This window comes from Trachemys scripta, chromosome 17, assembly GCF_013100865.1.
Source record: "Trachemys scripta elegans isolate TJP31775 chromosome 17, CAS_Tse_1.0, whole genome shotgun sequence".
Taxonomy (NCBI): Eukaryota; Metazoa; Chordata; order Testudines; family Emydidae; genus Trachemys; species Trachemys scripta.
In genome coordinates, this window is record NC_048314.1 from 22,518,139 (window position 1) to 22,533,759 (window position 15,621).

Sequence of the window (15,621 nt, forward strand, 5' to 3'; positions counted from 1 at the left end):
TCGATGAGTGTGGTAGAAAAATCTATATAGAATAGAATAGGCCCTGACTTCTTTCTACTAGAAGAGCCAACAATTTGGTGAAGCGGAAAGTGACCTCACCATAGACTGAAACAAGAACTATCGGTCTTAGAACGCTCAACTGAGTGGGAATGATTGACTCCCTGAATAGGTATTGACATCCCCTTCCCCACTCTATTCAAAGTTGGGAAAGAAAGGTACCATGCGTACCTGTAAAGGAGCACAAATTTTGTTCCGATATTTTGCCATTTACCTTCAACTAGCAAACACTATCTAAACAATTGCACCAATACTAGGTTTCAATACAGTAAGCAAAATTAGATATTTATTTGCACTTGTCTCCCTTACATAAAGATTTGGTGAACACCTGGCATTTCACCACAACAGGATTTTAAATACAGCACGTCTTTACATCTATCCAGAGATCCACTAATCATAATCTATTTTGATTTGTGTAATTGTGTCAAGGTTTGGTTTGTCACCACCATTCCTTCCGTGAACTGAAGTCAAGTGCTTTTTTAGGGCAGATTTGTGTTTAAAGTCCATGTCACAACAATGGCATTTGTAAGGTCTGTCCCCACTGTGAATATTCAAGTGGTCCTGAAGCGTGCTTTTAGCAGTAAACGTCTTCAGACAAACCATGCATTGGAATGGGCGGATGCCCATGTGCCCTCGGATATGCCTATTGAGATTCTTCTTTTGTGTAAATGTTTTCCCACACTGTAAGCATAAGAAAAGTTTGTGCATTTTTAGGTGTCTCAGATAGTTTTCAAGGTGGACAAATCCTCGGGGACATTTAGGACACTGGTGCCGCCATGAATAACCAGAATCCTCCAGACTCTGAAACCCACTCACTACAGTCGAGGTTCCTTCTGTATTGTCACTGACAAAGCCCTGAAAATGATTCCCAGGCACTTCTGTAATTCTACTCTCAACAGTAGAATTTATCAGTGAATGTTGTGTTTCTGGAAAATATAAACTTGTTTTAGAGGAAGTGCAAGGCTGTGGAAAATGATCATTTTCCACATTGGCTGTGCTCATGGAATCCATTCTGAAGATACAAATTTCATCATCTTTATATCCTATTTCAACTGTGGAAATCTCTGGAGTTTTCATGTCCTTTCTTTCCGATATTAAACTTTGCATTGCAGGTTGTAAGACATCCCCTTGCTCCCGTTTTACATTATATTCTATATTAACAGGGCTATCTTCAGAAATTTCAATTATTTCACAGTCTTTATCCAAATTGTCATCTTTATTTCTCAGCTCAGTGTCTGAGGAATGACATTTCTCTGTGTTCTGATTACTGTTCTCCATAGAAGCATCAATTTCCAGATATTTAGACAATGCTTCGGTACATTTCTCTACAATGTGGACCATCTGAAGGTAACTTGCAGCAATGAGATATTTCAAAAGCTCCTTCTTTTTAACTTCGAGAGCACCAGTATAACAAGACAATAGTAACTTTCTGCCAACCTCAGCACTCTGCAATATGGTGATTCGCATCTGTTTCGACTGACTGAGCAAAAACTGATCCCTCATAAATGTGGAGCAGGCAGCAAAAATCACTTTGTGTCCATGAAACTCAGTGTCATTGATATAGATTGATACATCACAAAATAAATTCTGCTGTCTCAAGAGGTTCATCTTTTGCAACACAGCATCCCCTTGCTGTTCAAACTGGAAATGCAGCACATCTGAGTCCGTAGCCATGTTGACAACCTATGGAAAACGCACAACAGAAACATTACAGTTCAAGTATATCATTCTGGATGCAGCTTTCGCTGTCTCAGACTTCCAATCTGATATTTACTGAATACAATTTCATCAGCAGTTTAAAGCCACTACATATATACCGGTGCTGAAGAGTGTTTATGCAGAGTAAGGCTCAAAAGCTGACTTAGGGGCTTGCAACTGGCCTGGTTCTGTATTCCAGTCTAGACAGGGCTCCCCCACAAAACACTCATATCTAACCCTTACTCTCAGCACGGTGCCTACAAGAGCCCGTGGACACAAGCAGCATTAGCCAGGCTTAGCCACAGCCGGGTCTGAAAACTATTTAAAACGGTTACGAGCCCTACGTCGCAGTGCCACCATCGCAGTGCACGACGCCCCCAGCCCAGCCCAGCCGCCAGACCTTGCTGAGCTTCCTCTCTGCCCAACCCCGCAGGAGCCCCCGCCCTCCCGAGCTGCTCCGGCTCTAGGCCCAAGTGAAGGCGGCTGGAGACACCGGAACCGGAACCTCCCCCTTCCGGGATTACCACCTTCTCCTTCCACCTTCCTCAGCCCCGAACCGGCTGCGGCAGCCCTGAGAGCAAGCGCTACCCACCGCAACCGATGAGCCGGAAGCACATTCCCAAGTCCCGCCCCCTCCCCCGGAAGAGATCTTTGTGGAGCGCTCTATCAGTCCCCTGACCCCAGCTACCGGCCTCCCCTGCCCAATAGGACGAGGCAGCGGCAGGGCTGCGGCTTCCGGGAGCCCGGAAGTGGTTCGGGCCTGGAGGCGGATGTGTTTCCGTTCGGACTCCGCCGTGCCTGTCCCCCTCATGGACGCACCGACTGATGGGGCAACACGAGCCTCCGGGCGGAGTCATTGGGCCCCATCATCCCCCACGACGGGGACGGGGACACCGGAGGACGAACCCCCCTCCCCCCCAGCGGGAGACGTGTGTGTAGCGGGAGGGGGTGAGTCCCGCTCCCTTGCCAGGGACTACCGTAGCTGGAGGGTTTACGAACCCGGCAGGGATCCTCCCCCATACCACAGCCCCCTCACTTGCCCACTCAGGTGCGGTGGCTCCACCAGGCAAGAGCCAAGCGTCACAGCTGGTCATGAAATCATCGGTGGGCACCCACAACTTGAGGGTGACGGCTGCCTCTCCAGCCTGGCAGCCCCGCTCCCGGTGGGCCTGCCGGCTAGGGTGGTATACTACATTCCTGCAGCCAGCCGAGCCTCAGGCCCCTTCAAATGAAATTTGTGTAGAAATGGGCCATTTGGCTGAAAAACACATACACGCAAGGGGCTTAGGGGGAAGTTTAGAATAAGCATTGGCATTGTTACAGTGCTTCCCAGCTAAGGCTCTCACCGCGTTGTACTAACAACAGATTTAGCTACAGGAAGCAAAGCAACAGACGAAAATGAAGCAGAAAGACGATCAATGAATTAGCCAAAGCCACAGAGCATACCAGAACCAGAAGATAAGCTCAAGAAAGTCAATGCCTTCTATCCTTTAACCACAAAACTAGCCATTAGAGTCATTTAGGACAGAGTAGTGGAGTCAGTTGTAGTAATAAAGAGTAACTCATAATGGATATGGCACACTCTTAGTGACATTTATTTAAGTCCCTCTGGGATATTTTCCAAGGTTGTCCATCAGTAAGGAATTCCAGATTTAGAAACAAGGGTCTGCTCATAATTCAGGCATTTTAGTAAAAGGCAGAATTAGGCTCAGTAGTTGTAGGGGAAAAAATAGTTACTTCTCATCACCCCTACTACCACTCACAGAATTATTGCTGTTTGGGGCAAAAAATTCAGAACCCTACACCCTAAATGGGATATTTTAGATTACTTTGGTTTTCCTTTTAGATCACACAGTGAGTAATAGGCATTAGAAATCCTTGTGATCTGTACAGAACATACCATAAAAAAAAGCTAGGAGTAGTGATACAAAAGTTGGCTCATCCCTTAAAACAGTACTCAAAGAAAGAGTAGGCAGAAAGGTGCCTAAAAAGAGTTTAAAAAGCCATTGATGCACCAGCTTTGGTAATAAACATTTTTATTCAACTTCCTCCTAATCATTGAAGAGGTACTTAATTATTCTGTGGAGCATAAACTAGGATAAAGGAAATAGATGTTCAGTATATCCCTTCTCCGTGGAGAATTTGACTGTCTCTATATCAGGTCAATATAGTTAACTACAGTTCTATACATTTGCTCATTTCATCTGCACCATTATTGTTTTTATAATTAAAAAAAAGAAAGACAGACAACACAGGACTGCAGGATACCAGTAATATTTTTAATGGAGTTTTGCTTTGTATCACATTTTTAATTAAACTCTCTCTCCCTACTCTCCATCCCTTCTCAAAATGACTCCAGTATTCACCATCAGTCCTCTCATGTTCTGTACTTTTGCATTCAATGTGCTCTATGTTCAAGTCAAATAAGACTACTGGTGTGACAAATTGTATAGGTTTATAAGTTTTGCCACAGAGGAGAAGGGGGAAAAACCCCACAAAAAACCTGATACTTCAGGTATGTCAGAGTCACTAACTTGTAAAATTCTTCTATACAAAGGTAAGACAAACCTACAGTAGTTCTCTTACCCGTATGTTCATCAAGTAAATAGGTTCTAAAAGCAAAAATAATCCTTACAAATGTGGCCAAAGTGTCTTTCAAATATTTTAGTAATGGTAGACTTTTCCCCTAATTATTTTTAGGATAGGCAGGAACTTGTACATTACACTCAGTTGTGAGATTAGCCATTTATCAGTAAATGGTGTTTGACACATTAACATACAGATTATGACAATTGCCAGAGAATTTATCTGACTAAACAACAGCACTATCAACTTCAAGTGGATCTAGGCCAGTTAGAACTTTGCAATAAAAAGTGATTTAGAAGAAAGTTATACATACATGATTGGCTACATATTAAGTTCATTTTATTCTATAACAAAGCTGCCTTTGGATAGTCTGTATAAATAGATTTTATAACAATAGTGCCAGGCTCCATTTTAATTCTTAATTCGGGGGAAAAAGCATTGACAAGATTTTCTTTGTCTCTAGTCCACATTAGAGCTATAACCCATTTTCCATATAATGAATATTATAGTATCAAAATGTTTGAACAATATGGAAGATTCTGCCTGAAATCAGATCCACATGCAATATTTCAGACATCATAACCATGGGGTAACAGCTCAAGCTGATTTTGTACGCAGGTTTTCTATTTTTTTCTTTAAAAAATTTAATTTATTTTTCCATGCAAGCTGTCTCTGAACCAAGATTCTGAAAGAAATAGTTTCCTAAAATAGTTACATTTCAGAACTAAATTAATCTGCTATGATATTTGTTTCCCCCTCTCCATTGCCCATTACTTATTCCAAAACTGTACACACAACAGGCAACAATAGCCGTTTAAAACTTTTTACCTGAAAAGGTGATTGTGTCCTTTCATAACATTTTGCAACATTAGCACTTCATTCACTGTAATGCTTGTTTTGGGAACTTCTGACTTTTGTATGCCCCTTTTCTCAAGACCCAAGCTGTCTTTTGATAATGAAATATACATTATTTTCTGCAATAAAATGCTTTGGTCGTATTTTAGTTTAGCATTGTTACACTACGAGACTTAAACAGCTGCATTAGAAGTAATACTTGATCCAAATGTGAAAAGCAGTTCTTTACCAAGGGTCAAGCAGTAGATTATTAGACCACACTGCATTTCAGTTCAGTAAGAGTGCTGCTCTTCTGTAAATGGTATTCTTCAGATGAGATATTAAAGTATGGTCCTTTCACTCCAACTACGATGGCAGCCATCTAGATTAAAACTTCCATGACACTTTTCAAAACAAGTACAGCATAATCTCAACCCCCAGTTAACATTCCATTCCCTCTAGGTCTGAGATTCAAAGATGTGTAAAAGAGCTATTGCTGATCATAGTCAATAACTGATGCATTAATCTACAGCCAATGACACCTGTATCTTACTCTATCTAAACTCTTACCTTGTAAAGCTCTAGGATTCATGAACTATGTAGGGTGGTAGCTAAATTCTAGTCTACTTTTCAAGATGAAGTGCATACTTTTAGGATTCAACAGAGACTATGATCTAACTTTATATTTTCCCCCCAGTTAACTGACATACATAGCTCCTAGTAGAGCTCTAGGAAGAGTTTAAAATAAAAATAAAATAATAATAAAAAAAAAGTATGGAATTACACATTTCAGCTGCTGAAGAGATTCTTTTCACGTCATAAATAAAGCAATATTCCCCACTCCATCTTTGCTTTAAAACCAAATATGAAAGTCACAATTGCTGTGGTTTATGTGAAGCAATGTTTATAGGAGACAGAACAATAATTTTATTTTGAAGTCTTTACCATGTCTTAGTACATACAGGGATAGGTGGTCCTTTAGTGCTTGTCTTCACTACAAGTTAGCATGCTTTAGTTACTGCATTCAAGCTAGCCTAGCTTGAGTGAGAGCAACCACACTTCAAAGCAATACGGGAGTTTCACAGCCTGATTTGATTAGTTGCTGTTGAGTTAGAATAATAGAACTGTAGGGCAGAAAGGGACCTCGAAAGATCACTTAGTCCAGCCCTCTGTGCTGAGACAGGACCAAGTAAACCTCCTAGAACATTTGTTTCTCTAATCTGTTCTTAAAACTTCCAATGATGGGAATTCGACAACCTTCCTTGGAAGCCTGTTTCATTACAGCATATATTTAGAAAATTTCCCTAATATCTAATCTAGATCTCTCTTGCTGCTACCTTCGAGTGGACATTGTTCTCCATAACATCTCTCAACACATTTAAAAACTATGATCACATCCTCCCCATCAGTCTCCTTTTCTCAAGACTAAACATGCCCCCCCCCCTTTTTTTTTAAACCTTTCCTCATAGGTCAGGTGTTCTAAACCCAGGGCTGCCCAGAGGGGGGGGGGGGCAAGTGGGGCAATTTGCCCCGGGCCCCGCAGGGGCCCCCACGAGAGTTTTTCGGGGCCCCTGGAGCGGGGTCCTTCACTTGCTCTGGGGGCCCTGGAAAACTCTCACGGGGCCCGGGCCCCCAAAGCTTCTTCCGCTCCGGGTCTTCGGCGGTAATTCGGCGGCGGGGGGTCCTTCTGCTCCGGGACCTGCTGCCGAAGTGCACCGAAGACCTGCGGCAGGAGGTCCTTCCGCCCTGGGACCCACCGCCGAAGTGCTGGGTCTTCGGCAACGGGAGCCTGCCGCCCCCAGGCCCCCGGAATCCTCTGGGCGACCCTGTCTAAACCTTCTCTAAATTTGTTGCTCTCCCGTTCTCCTCATCTTTCCTAAAGTGAGATGCTCAGAACTGGACATAGCACTCCAACAGAGGCCTCATCACTGCTGAGTAAAGTGGGACAATTACCTCCTGTGTGTTACATATGGGACTCCGGTTAATACGCCCCAGAATGATATTTACCTTTTTGGTAACTCCATCACATTGTTGATTCATTAAATTTGTGATCCACTACAACTACTGGATCATTTTCAACAGTATAAACTCACAGCCAGTTATTCCCAGTTTTATATGTGCTTTTGATTTTTTATTCCTAAATTTACACTTGACTTTACTGGATTTCATCTTGTTGATTTCAGACCAATTCTCCAATTTGGCAAGATCATTTTGAATTCTGATCTGATCCTCCGAAGTGTTACAAATCCCTGCCAGTTTGGTGGTAATCCTCACATTTAAAAAGCACATTCTACACTATATTATCCAAGTCATTAATGAAAATATTGAGAAGTACTGGACGCAAGACAGACTCCTGCAGGACCCCACTAGATACTGCCTTCCAATTGGACAGCTACTATTGATAACTATTCTTTGAATACAGTCTTTCCACCAGTTATGCATCCACCATATAGTAACTTCACCTAGACCACGTTTCATTATGAAAAAATCATGTGAGTCTAAGTCAAAAGCCTTACTGAAAATCAAGATGGAGGGAGGGTAACATACATCTAGTGCTTCCCCTCTACCCACTAGGACAGTAACTCTGTCAATGAAGGAAATTAGTTTGGTTTGGCATGATTTTTGAGAAGCCCACATTGGGTATTATTTATTCTCTTATTGTCCTCTACATGCTTGTTGTAACTCAAGTTGTTGCATCCCCAGAGAGTTACTAGGTTTAGCATCAACATCACTTAAGTTTCAAACGCCCGCCCTCCCAACTAGCTAGCTAGAATTTAAAGCACCACTTAACTTGAGCTAGAGAATTCCGTGTGTGGATGGGAGTTGAGGTAGGGGTAGCATTCCAATTATTACCTGAGCTAATTATGCTGTAAAAGCACATCCTCAGTAGCGCTACATCAAGGAAGAAGTCATACCCTGACCCTAGGCAATCAGACTCATATTCTAAAAATCTGCAATTTATTTGCTTTACAAACAGTACCATGTAATCTACCTGACCCACCTAGATCATTCAGGGCTTTAGCTCTTTATAAACATACATCTATGTTAATAATCCTGAAAGTTGCTATCGGCTGGGGTAGGGCTGATTAGCAGAGAAAATTCAATTACATAGTTTAAAAGGGACAAAAAAGTGACACGTGGAAAAAAGTATTTAATTTTAACTTTAGGGATTTGGGTAAGATTGGAAGGCAAATAACTGAAGTTTTAACAGATAAATTAGCAGTTGAACTTCATAACTCTCAGTTATCCAGTGCTTTTTGAAAAAGTCAGGTTTTATCTCATAGACTCATCCTTTCTGTTGTTTCTTCTATCTGCCCAGACATACACAGGCCCTTAACTGTACAGCACATAGTTTAATTGATGACTGCCTACAGCAAGAGTTCTTCAAAAGGTGACAGTCCCATGTCTCCAAATCAGATTAAATGATCCAAAATGTAACAAATCCAAAACTTAACCCCATGCTCACCAGTAGGAACACAGACAGAAACCCTGCATGAGGATTGCTAGTCACAGAAAATAACAAGACTAGAATGAAGGCTGACAACCTGTTAGGTTTTGTAATTCAATCTGTACACAACCTTTCAGGGCATACCATCTGCTTTGGTGAAAGCCCAAATCCAACCTTTTGTTCCTTTCTTCATGATGCCTACAAAGGGCTGTTTGGAATGCTTAATTAACACAGGTGCTATCACTCCTTAAATTGAGCACAGCCTGAGCCAATTTCCCTGCATCCAGTATCTGGCTTGCATCAGTTTGTTGACAGACCTTACTGTCTGTAGCAGTGCTACAGCTGAAAGAATCAAAGTCCACTGTTATATCTTGAACATTTCTTTCATTGGCATTGTCAAAACTATTTTTTCCATGTAACTGTTTAAGGTGTTTCCTCAGAACAGGTTTATGTGCAAAGACCATGTCACAATAGTTACATTTATGAGGCTTGTCTCCACTGTGCAGATTGAGATGGTCCTGTAAAGAACATTTCTGAGAGAAGGTTTTCCCACAGATTTTACACTGAAAAGGTTTGATCCCTGCATGCACTCTCATGTGTCGGTGGAGATTGCCTTTCTGAGTGAACGTCTTACCACACAGCAGACACATGAACAGTTTATGCATTTTTAAATGATTAGCATAGTTTTCCAGGTGCCGGAATACTCTGGTACACTTGGGACACTGGTGGTGCCATTGGAGACCCTTGTCTATACCTCTGTTGTTAGGACCAAACATGTCTTTAGAGGCCATGATGAAATTGTCACTGCCAGCATAAGAAAGGGCATAGTTGTGGAGATGATTTTGTTCTATTTCACTCGTTCTGTTTTCCACAGTGGAATTGATTAAAAAGTGCTGAGGCTCTGATGAATGTAAAGCAGTTTGTTCAGAAGAAATAAACTGGGTTTGATCTTTTTTATTTCTAACCTCAGACACCTCCCCAATAGACTCCACCTTGACAATCTGAATGTCACTATCTTCCATGTCCATACTGTCTTCTGAGGTTTGAATACATAGTGAATCCTGTTGCAGAGAGTCCTCATCTCCTTGGTGTTCTTTCAACTCAGAAGAATCGCTTTGCTGTTCACAATCCTCCTTGCTCTCCAATGGCTTCTTAGGTTTTATAAACTTCCAGAGAGCCTGTGTACATCGTTCCACAATGTGGCTCATCTGAAGAAAGCTTGCAGCAGTCAAGTAATTTACCAGCTCCATCTCAGGAAACTCCAGAATACCACTGTAGCAGGACAAAAGCAACTGCCTCCCCACTTCTGAACTCTGCAGAATGGAGATTTTAAGCTCTCTGGAGTCATTCAACAAAAACTGATCTCTTAAAAAGGGGGAGCCTGCAGCAAACACAATTTTATGCCCATGAACCTCAACATTATCTATGTGAACTACGACATCACAAAACTTATTTTCTTCCCTCAGTTTGTTCATTTTTTGTAACATTGAATCTCCATAATTGTCAAACTTGAAGTGAAGGATATCTGATCTTTCGGACATTTTGGCAGATCTAAAGAACAAAAGCAAAACAAAAATAAAGAAACAGTATCTGAGGAAACCAATGGATGTAATCATGCAAATTAAAAAGGGGCCAATGGTGCAGGTTAAACATACATATTTTACAAAACGTTCTCTTATATTAATAAAAACACCCAAGACTATTAAAAATGAAATAATTTTAAAAGTTAAGTTTACTTTGAATATCTTAATGATGTTTACTTTTCCACATTTCACACAACTTGGACAGTGAAAGTAACCTAATCAATTTCTAGACTATTTCATATTCTAATCCACATGCAGTAGTATAATGTTGCAATGTCCCCAACACTACAGAAGAATAAATTTTATTTATTTAAATAAATAAATAAATATTTAAATATTTATTTAAAATATTATAGTTATATAGATACACTATTTCTTTGGAATTTAAAATAAAACCATATAAATATTTCTACTGGTTTAAACTTCTGTAAAAGCTTGCTTTCGTATTAACAAAAACTAAGTTTTTGGCTCAATTTGAGCCTTCAATGTCCCTTTAGGTTTTTATCAATAGTTTTGCTTTAAAGCATGAACAATTTCCGTAGGCAATTGATCTCTCAATGTTACACTTAAGCACCTGTCAGAGAGGACAGTGTAATATTAAACCAAGCTTTTTAACATTCATGTACTAAACAGGAGAAATATGGTCTATGAATCAAACTAAGAAAAATAGTTAAAATTCTTCCACCCTCAACACCTCCTGCTTGCCTGGTGGTATTTCTAAATAAAATACAGCCTGTTACACATCTAAAATGCGCAGAATTCTAGTACTGAACTTAATTTTTTAGACCAGATATAGTCACAATGGAAGTGATTGGGATCTCATTCATCTTTATGCATTTGTCCAATGTCCATTATCGAGCACTGAAGCAAGCATTTTTATTTTGAGAGTTTTTAAGGGTGAGAAATAAAGTCAAACTGCTAGATAGCACTGTTCTCTCACATTCACCACCTAATAAGCAGTTGCACCAGAAAACACTTTCTCACAGGAAACACACTGCTTCCTAAACTGTAATTACTTTTAGGTGGCTATTAATGCTTGAATGGAAAATTACTCATTGTTAGAAAAATGATATTCCAGAAACAATACCCCACAAAGGTGCGTGAAGATTTCCATCATACCCCTCAAGTAATTTGACCTACACAAGAAGTAGATCATACTGTAAATGCAAATTCCAGATCTGGCTATCCTCCAGTTTTGTATTCTTGGCTAGCCTGAGGAGGGAGGGAGAAAGCTCTCTGCATCTTTCTGAGTTCTACATGCTATTTCCACTCAATATCACACGTCACAGCCATCATCCTTCCAGCTGACAGGCAGACGTGACTCCTATTCAAAACAGGTTAGGTCTAACAGAGGAATCATACTTCTTCAGTTTAGTTCAATAGAGACATTTCAAAATTAACTAGATATGGTACCTTAGTTTTCTTGTTTAAGCATCACAGAGAAGGTTTCTGCAAATTGCTCAATGTGTTACCAGTTTAAAGGATTCTGGATGAATTACCTAAGGAAAGAGAAGAAAAGCCACGGTTAGCCAAAGGCTTATTTGCCTTACAACTTTAAAATGTCTTTAAAGAAAGAAGAATGATTTGAAAGTAATTAACTGTTTACATGTCCACACTACTATACGTGTGTTTTGAAAAACATTTTTCCAATACTGAGGAAGAACAGTATTGGAAGACTACTGGGGGTTAGTCAGAATTCCTCTCCAATTTATAAAATACTAGGCCTGCAAAGGGCCAAAAGCACCTGCCCACCTGCATTTGGCTCCATCTTTCTTTGTGGCTTTGCAACCAATAACAAGGGTAACATCCTTTTATTCCCCTTCTCATCCTCTCTTGGGTGGCTGCACCTTGTTCTTACAAGGAATTTCAGCTGATGAACTATTAGAGCTTTCCTAGTTTTTACTTTATGTAATTCCACAATATAAAAGGAAGAAACCTGAGCAGCCCAGTGGCCATCTAGACCAGTGTCCTGGGTCTGACACTCACACTATCAGCTGCTAGAGGGGAAAGCGAAAAGCCCCATAGGGGACAGTTATGGGATTATTCGCCCTACACAGAAAGTCACTTCCTCGCCCCCCTTGGCTAAGTGGTTGGTTCATGACCCTGAGGAAAAACGGTCTAAAATCCACCCTTAACAAGTGGGGCTGAGTGCTACACCGCCCAGGCTCCCCCCCTTCCCCCCTCCACTCACCTCCTTACTCCTCACACTCCCCCCGCCTCCTTCTCTCCCTAGCCGCCCCCACTGTGTCCCCTCCCCGCAAGGTTGGGAAGGGGCCACTCTCCGGATCCGGATCCGGCCCCGGGCGGAGGCGTTGGCCGGAGGACACCGGAACCGGAAGTACCCCTCTACAAATCTTCTTCCGGGGCTCCTGCCCCTGCCCGGTTTCTTCACGAACCCACCGGGAGCCGCCGCGGCCGCTGCCGGAGCAGCCGCCGCCGGGGCCCCGGAAGTGTATCTTCCTCTGACCCGGAAGACTCTCCCTGTCCCGTCCCCCTCCCCTCCGGCCTGGGTCACGTGGTGGGGGCGGCGGCGGCGGCCGAGGCCCGGCCGGAGGAGGCAGCGGCGGTGGCTCGGGTAGGTCCGGTTCGTGCCGCCCCCGGGGTTGTGCGGCGGGAGGGGCCAGGTCAGACTCCGCGCGTCTCTTCCGCATCTGGGGGGGGGTCTCCGGTCCCCGAGTCCTCCAGAGCCGGCGGCCGCGCCGGCCCCCCCCCCCTGCCCCACCCGCCGCCCCCCCCCCCCCCCCGGCCCGCCCCCTCCCCCCCCCCCCCCCCCGGCCCTGGGCCTCGCCTCGCGGGCAGCCGCTGCCCAGGTCTGGTTCTGCCGGGGCTGGGCCCAGGCCGCTCCTCACGCAGCCCGGCGGTGCCAGGCCGCGTAGCCCCGGTACACTGCTCCCCGCACCTGCACGGTGCCCGCCCCCGGTGTGCGGCGCGGGGCCCTCAGGCGGTCAGGATCCGCAGAACGTGCGACCAGCGCCTGCGGGGTGGTTTTGTTGTTGGGAGTTTCGAAAAGGAGGGAGGAAGGAAACTCCAGAACCGGGAAGTATTGGGCTAGGCACCCGGGCATATGCCATCCCGCGCAAGGTGCCTGTCCCATGAAGCCCCTTAATGAGGTCCCCTGTGCATTCTGCAGCTTTCCCCCGTCTCTCTCTCTGCAGAGTTCCACCTTATGCTGCTCTCTTGCCAAGTTTTTTAGCACCTGAGATCTCTGAGCACCTTTCCATGTCGTGCATGAGACTAGATTTCTGTGGGGCCCTGTTTTGATCTCTGCACCCCTAACTCATCCACAGGCACGTGCACAATATTGGTAAAAGTGCCTTACCATCATACTGAGTGTACTGCATGTGTAGAAAGTGCGTTATCAGTCTCTAATCACATGGCGAAATGCCAGACGGTTTTCACGGGAGTGTGTGCATACAGTTCTCAGTCACATCTATTTTCTGGCCAGATGTCCCCTTCCATCCTCCCTTTGGCTGCTTTTGTGCTGGATCTGTTTTGTTCTTAGTCACAGGATTGGTTTGATTGATAGGACAGTGTATTTTTCTCACTGTTTGTCACATTCAAGCCTCTGGACTACTTTTGCTTGAACTTTACAAAAACTCTTGGGTGGATATACAGCCTGCAAAATATCTGGAAGGGCTGAAAGTTGGTGTTTGTAATAGAAACACATGTGCAATGTTCATTATAGCTGTCACTAGCTTTCGAGCTATTGATGATAACCTTATTGCATGTTCTGCATAGGGACAGTGGTGCATGCAAAGAGGTGGGAGAACAGCAGTGGGGCAATATGAACTAGAAGTGGGTAGAGACCCACCTGTCCCTTCAGATATGAGTTGGCTGCACCTGGGATGCTTCACACATGGCTTGTGTGCTGGACATTGTGATGGATGACATGGGCATATGAATAGATACTGTCACTAGGCCGAGGAATCCAGTATGCATGGGACAGTTGTTGCCCACACATGTTAACTGGTGTGGGGATTGGAGGCATAAGATGACACTTGCTAAAAAATGTAGTTTCTAATAATAGTATTCTGTCCTCCTCTGCATATTTCAGGCAGCATTTTAAAAGTTTCTGATAGTATCTAACTAGGCTCAACTAGTTACTAAGATAATGGTGCTTAGAAACCAAAGTGATAGTCTTTCACTCTTTCCCATTTAGTTGGTTATGCTCCAACCATCCAAACAGGTATGCATGTAACTTTCTGCACAGGAATAATGCTATTGAGTTCAGTGGCACTACTCACATGTGTAAAGTTACTCACATGCTATATATTGTAGGGACTTTTGTTAATATCCCCTTGTGTAATAGACTCACCCAAACAATAAGGGAAGGAAATATATTTTTAAAGTGAATGCATTTGTAAAATTACAAAAATTGTCAGGAAACTCAGATACAATTGAAGTTCAGTTGAAAGTGACTAGATTTCAAATTGATATTGTTCCCTTAATCATAAATCCATTATTTCTAAATCTGTGTTGCCAGACAGTGCCGAGCTTATTTTTTATGGGTACTGAGTTACGTCAACAAAATAACCAAATTCCATTTTCAAATCTTCATGTTCTGGGACTATATCCGGTCATTGCTGGTCAGATATCACATTGATGCTAGAATCTGGCACTTTATTGCTTCCCCTTCATTTGATTTACATTCCAGTCTCAATCTTCCCCTTTTCTTTATCCCATTGTTATCCTGTTTGTAAGTGCGCATACTGTTTTAGACTTTTATGGTTTGGAATAGGTAAATTCCAAGCACTAATGATCCTAGTTCAGAGATTGAAAACAAGTAGCAATAAACAAGCACTATACTACCTTTATATGTTTGAAAAATCTGGTAAAGTTTCAAATGAAATTGGACTTTGGTAGCTATAGATTTTACAGTATTCACCTTTGCACTTTTGCATGTTGTAAATTAAAGTAGTATAAAAAAAGTGAAAAATTAAAATGCAGGTGGTGTGAGGGGCAACAATTATGACTTTCTCATAGACTTTAAGGCCAGAAGGGACCATCATGATCATCTAGTCTGACCTCCTGCACATTGCAGGCCACAAACCTCACCCACTGATTCCTGTAATACGCCAGTAGCCACTGGCTGAGTTAACTGAAGTCCTCAAATATTTAAAGACTTCAAGTTACAGAGAATCCACCATTAACACTAATGTAAACCAGCAAGTGACCTTGCCTCGTGGTGCAGAAATACAAAGCTGGAGGTGAGATTCTGTCTAGGTATCTCATGCTGCAAATATACATAGGCTGGTCTGTATTCCCAAATTTGTTTGATCTGTTGGGATTTTATAGACAAAATAATACACTTGTTTGGACTCAGGAAGTCGGTAAGACTTCTGGGCTACACTGTTGCAGAATGCCTCATTCCATGGAGTTCTGCAGAACTGTTTAAATTTTGTGGATGTTATCATG

General features: G+C 42.7%; 3 protein-coding genes across 7 annotated transcripts in view; 1 reads left to right on the forward strand and 2 right to left on the reverse strand.

Moving 5' to 3' along the window:
• Positions 1 to 221: 221 nt before the first annotated feature.
• Positions 222 to 2,383, reverse strand: ZBTB6 (zinc finger and BTB domain containing 6). Of its 4 annotated transcripts, none has more exons than XM_034793944.1 (2): positions 2,348 to 2,383; positions 222 to 1,740 (listed from the first exon to the last, which is right to left on the reverse strand). In XM_034793944.1, the coding sequence occupies exon 2, from the start codon at positions 1,729 to 1,731 to the stop codon at positions 448 to 450; it is 1,284 nt and encodes a 427-aa protein (XP_034649835.1). In that variant the 5' UTR covers positions 1,732 to 1,740; positions 2,348 to 2,383; the 3' UTR covers positions 222 to 447. The 4 variants fall into 4 exon arrangements, with proteins under 4 accessions (XP_034649835.1, XP_034649833.1, XP_034649836.1 ...); XM_034793942.1 differs by having other exon boundaries at positions 2,283 to 2,360; XM_034793945.1 differs by lacking the exon at positions 2,348 to 2,383 and adding an exon at positions 2,156 to 2,238.
• Positions 2,384 to 6,794: 4,411 nt separating this feature from the next.
• Positions 6,795 to 12,643, reverse strand: ZBTB26 (zinc finger and BTB domain containing 26). Of its 2 annotated transcripts, none has more exons than XM_034793918.1 (3): positions 12,398 to 12,643; positions 11,620 to 11,705; positions 6,795 to 10,174 (listed from the first exon to the last, which is right to left on the reverse strand). In XM_034793918.1, the coding sequence occupies exon 3, from the start codon at positions 10,162 to 10,164 to the stop codon at positions 8,845 to 8,847; it is 1,320 nt and encodes a 439-aa protein (XP_034649809.1). In that variant the 5' UTR covers positions 10,165 to 10,174; positions 11,620 to 11,705; positions 12,398 to 12,643; the 3' UTR covers positions 6,795 to 8,844. The 2 variants fall into 2 exon arrangements, with proteins under 2 accessions (XP_034649809.1, XP_034649810.1); XM_034793919.1 differs by lacking the exon at positions 12,398 to 12,643 and adding an exon at positions 11,959 to 12,362.
• Position 12,644: 1 nt separating this feature from the next.
• Positions 12,645 to 15,621, forward strand: part of RABGAP1 (RAB GTPase activating protein 1) — a 113,260-nt gene continuing 110,283 nt past the window's right edge. Inside the window, exon 1 of the mRNA XM_034793917.1 lies at positions 12,645 to 12,781. The gene's annotated coding sequence lies outside the window, so the exon portion shown is untranslated. The remainder of the gene's footprint in view (positions 12,782 to 15,621) is intronic.

Excerpts from the sequence above, each read along its gene's own strand:
- ZBTB26 (XM_034793918.1), bottom strand. The coding sequence starts at position 10,164 with ATGTCCGAAAGATCAGATATCCTTCACTTCAAGTTTGACAATTATGGA.
- ZBTB6 (XM_034793944.1), bottom strand. The coding sequence starts at position 1,731 with ATGGCTACGGACTCAGATGTGCTGCATTTCCAGTTTGAACAGCAAGGG.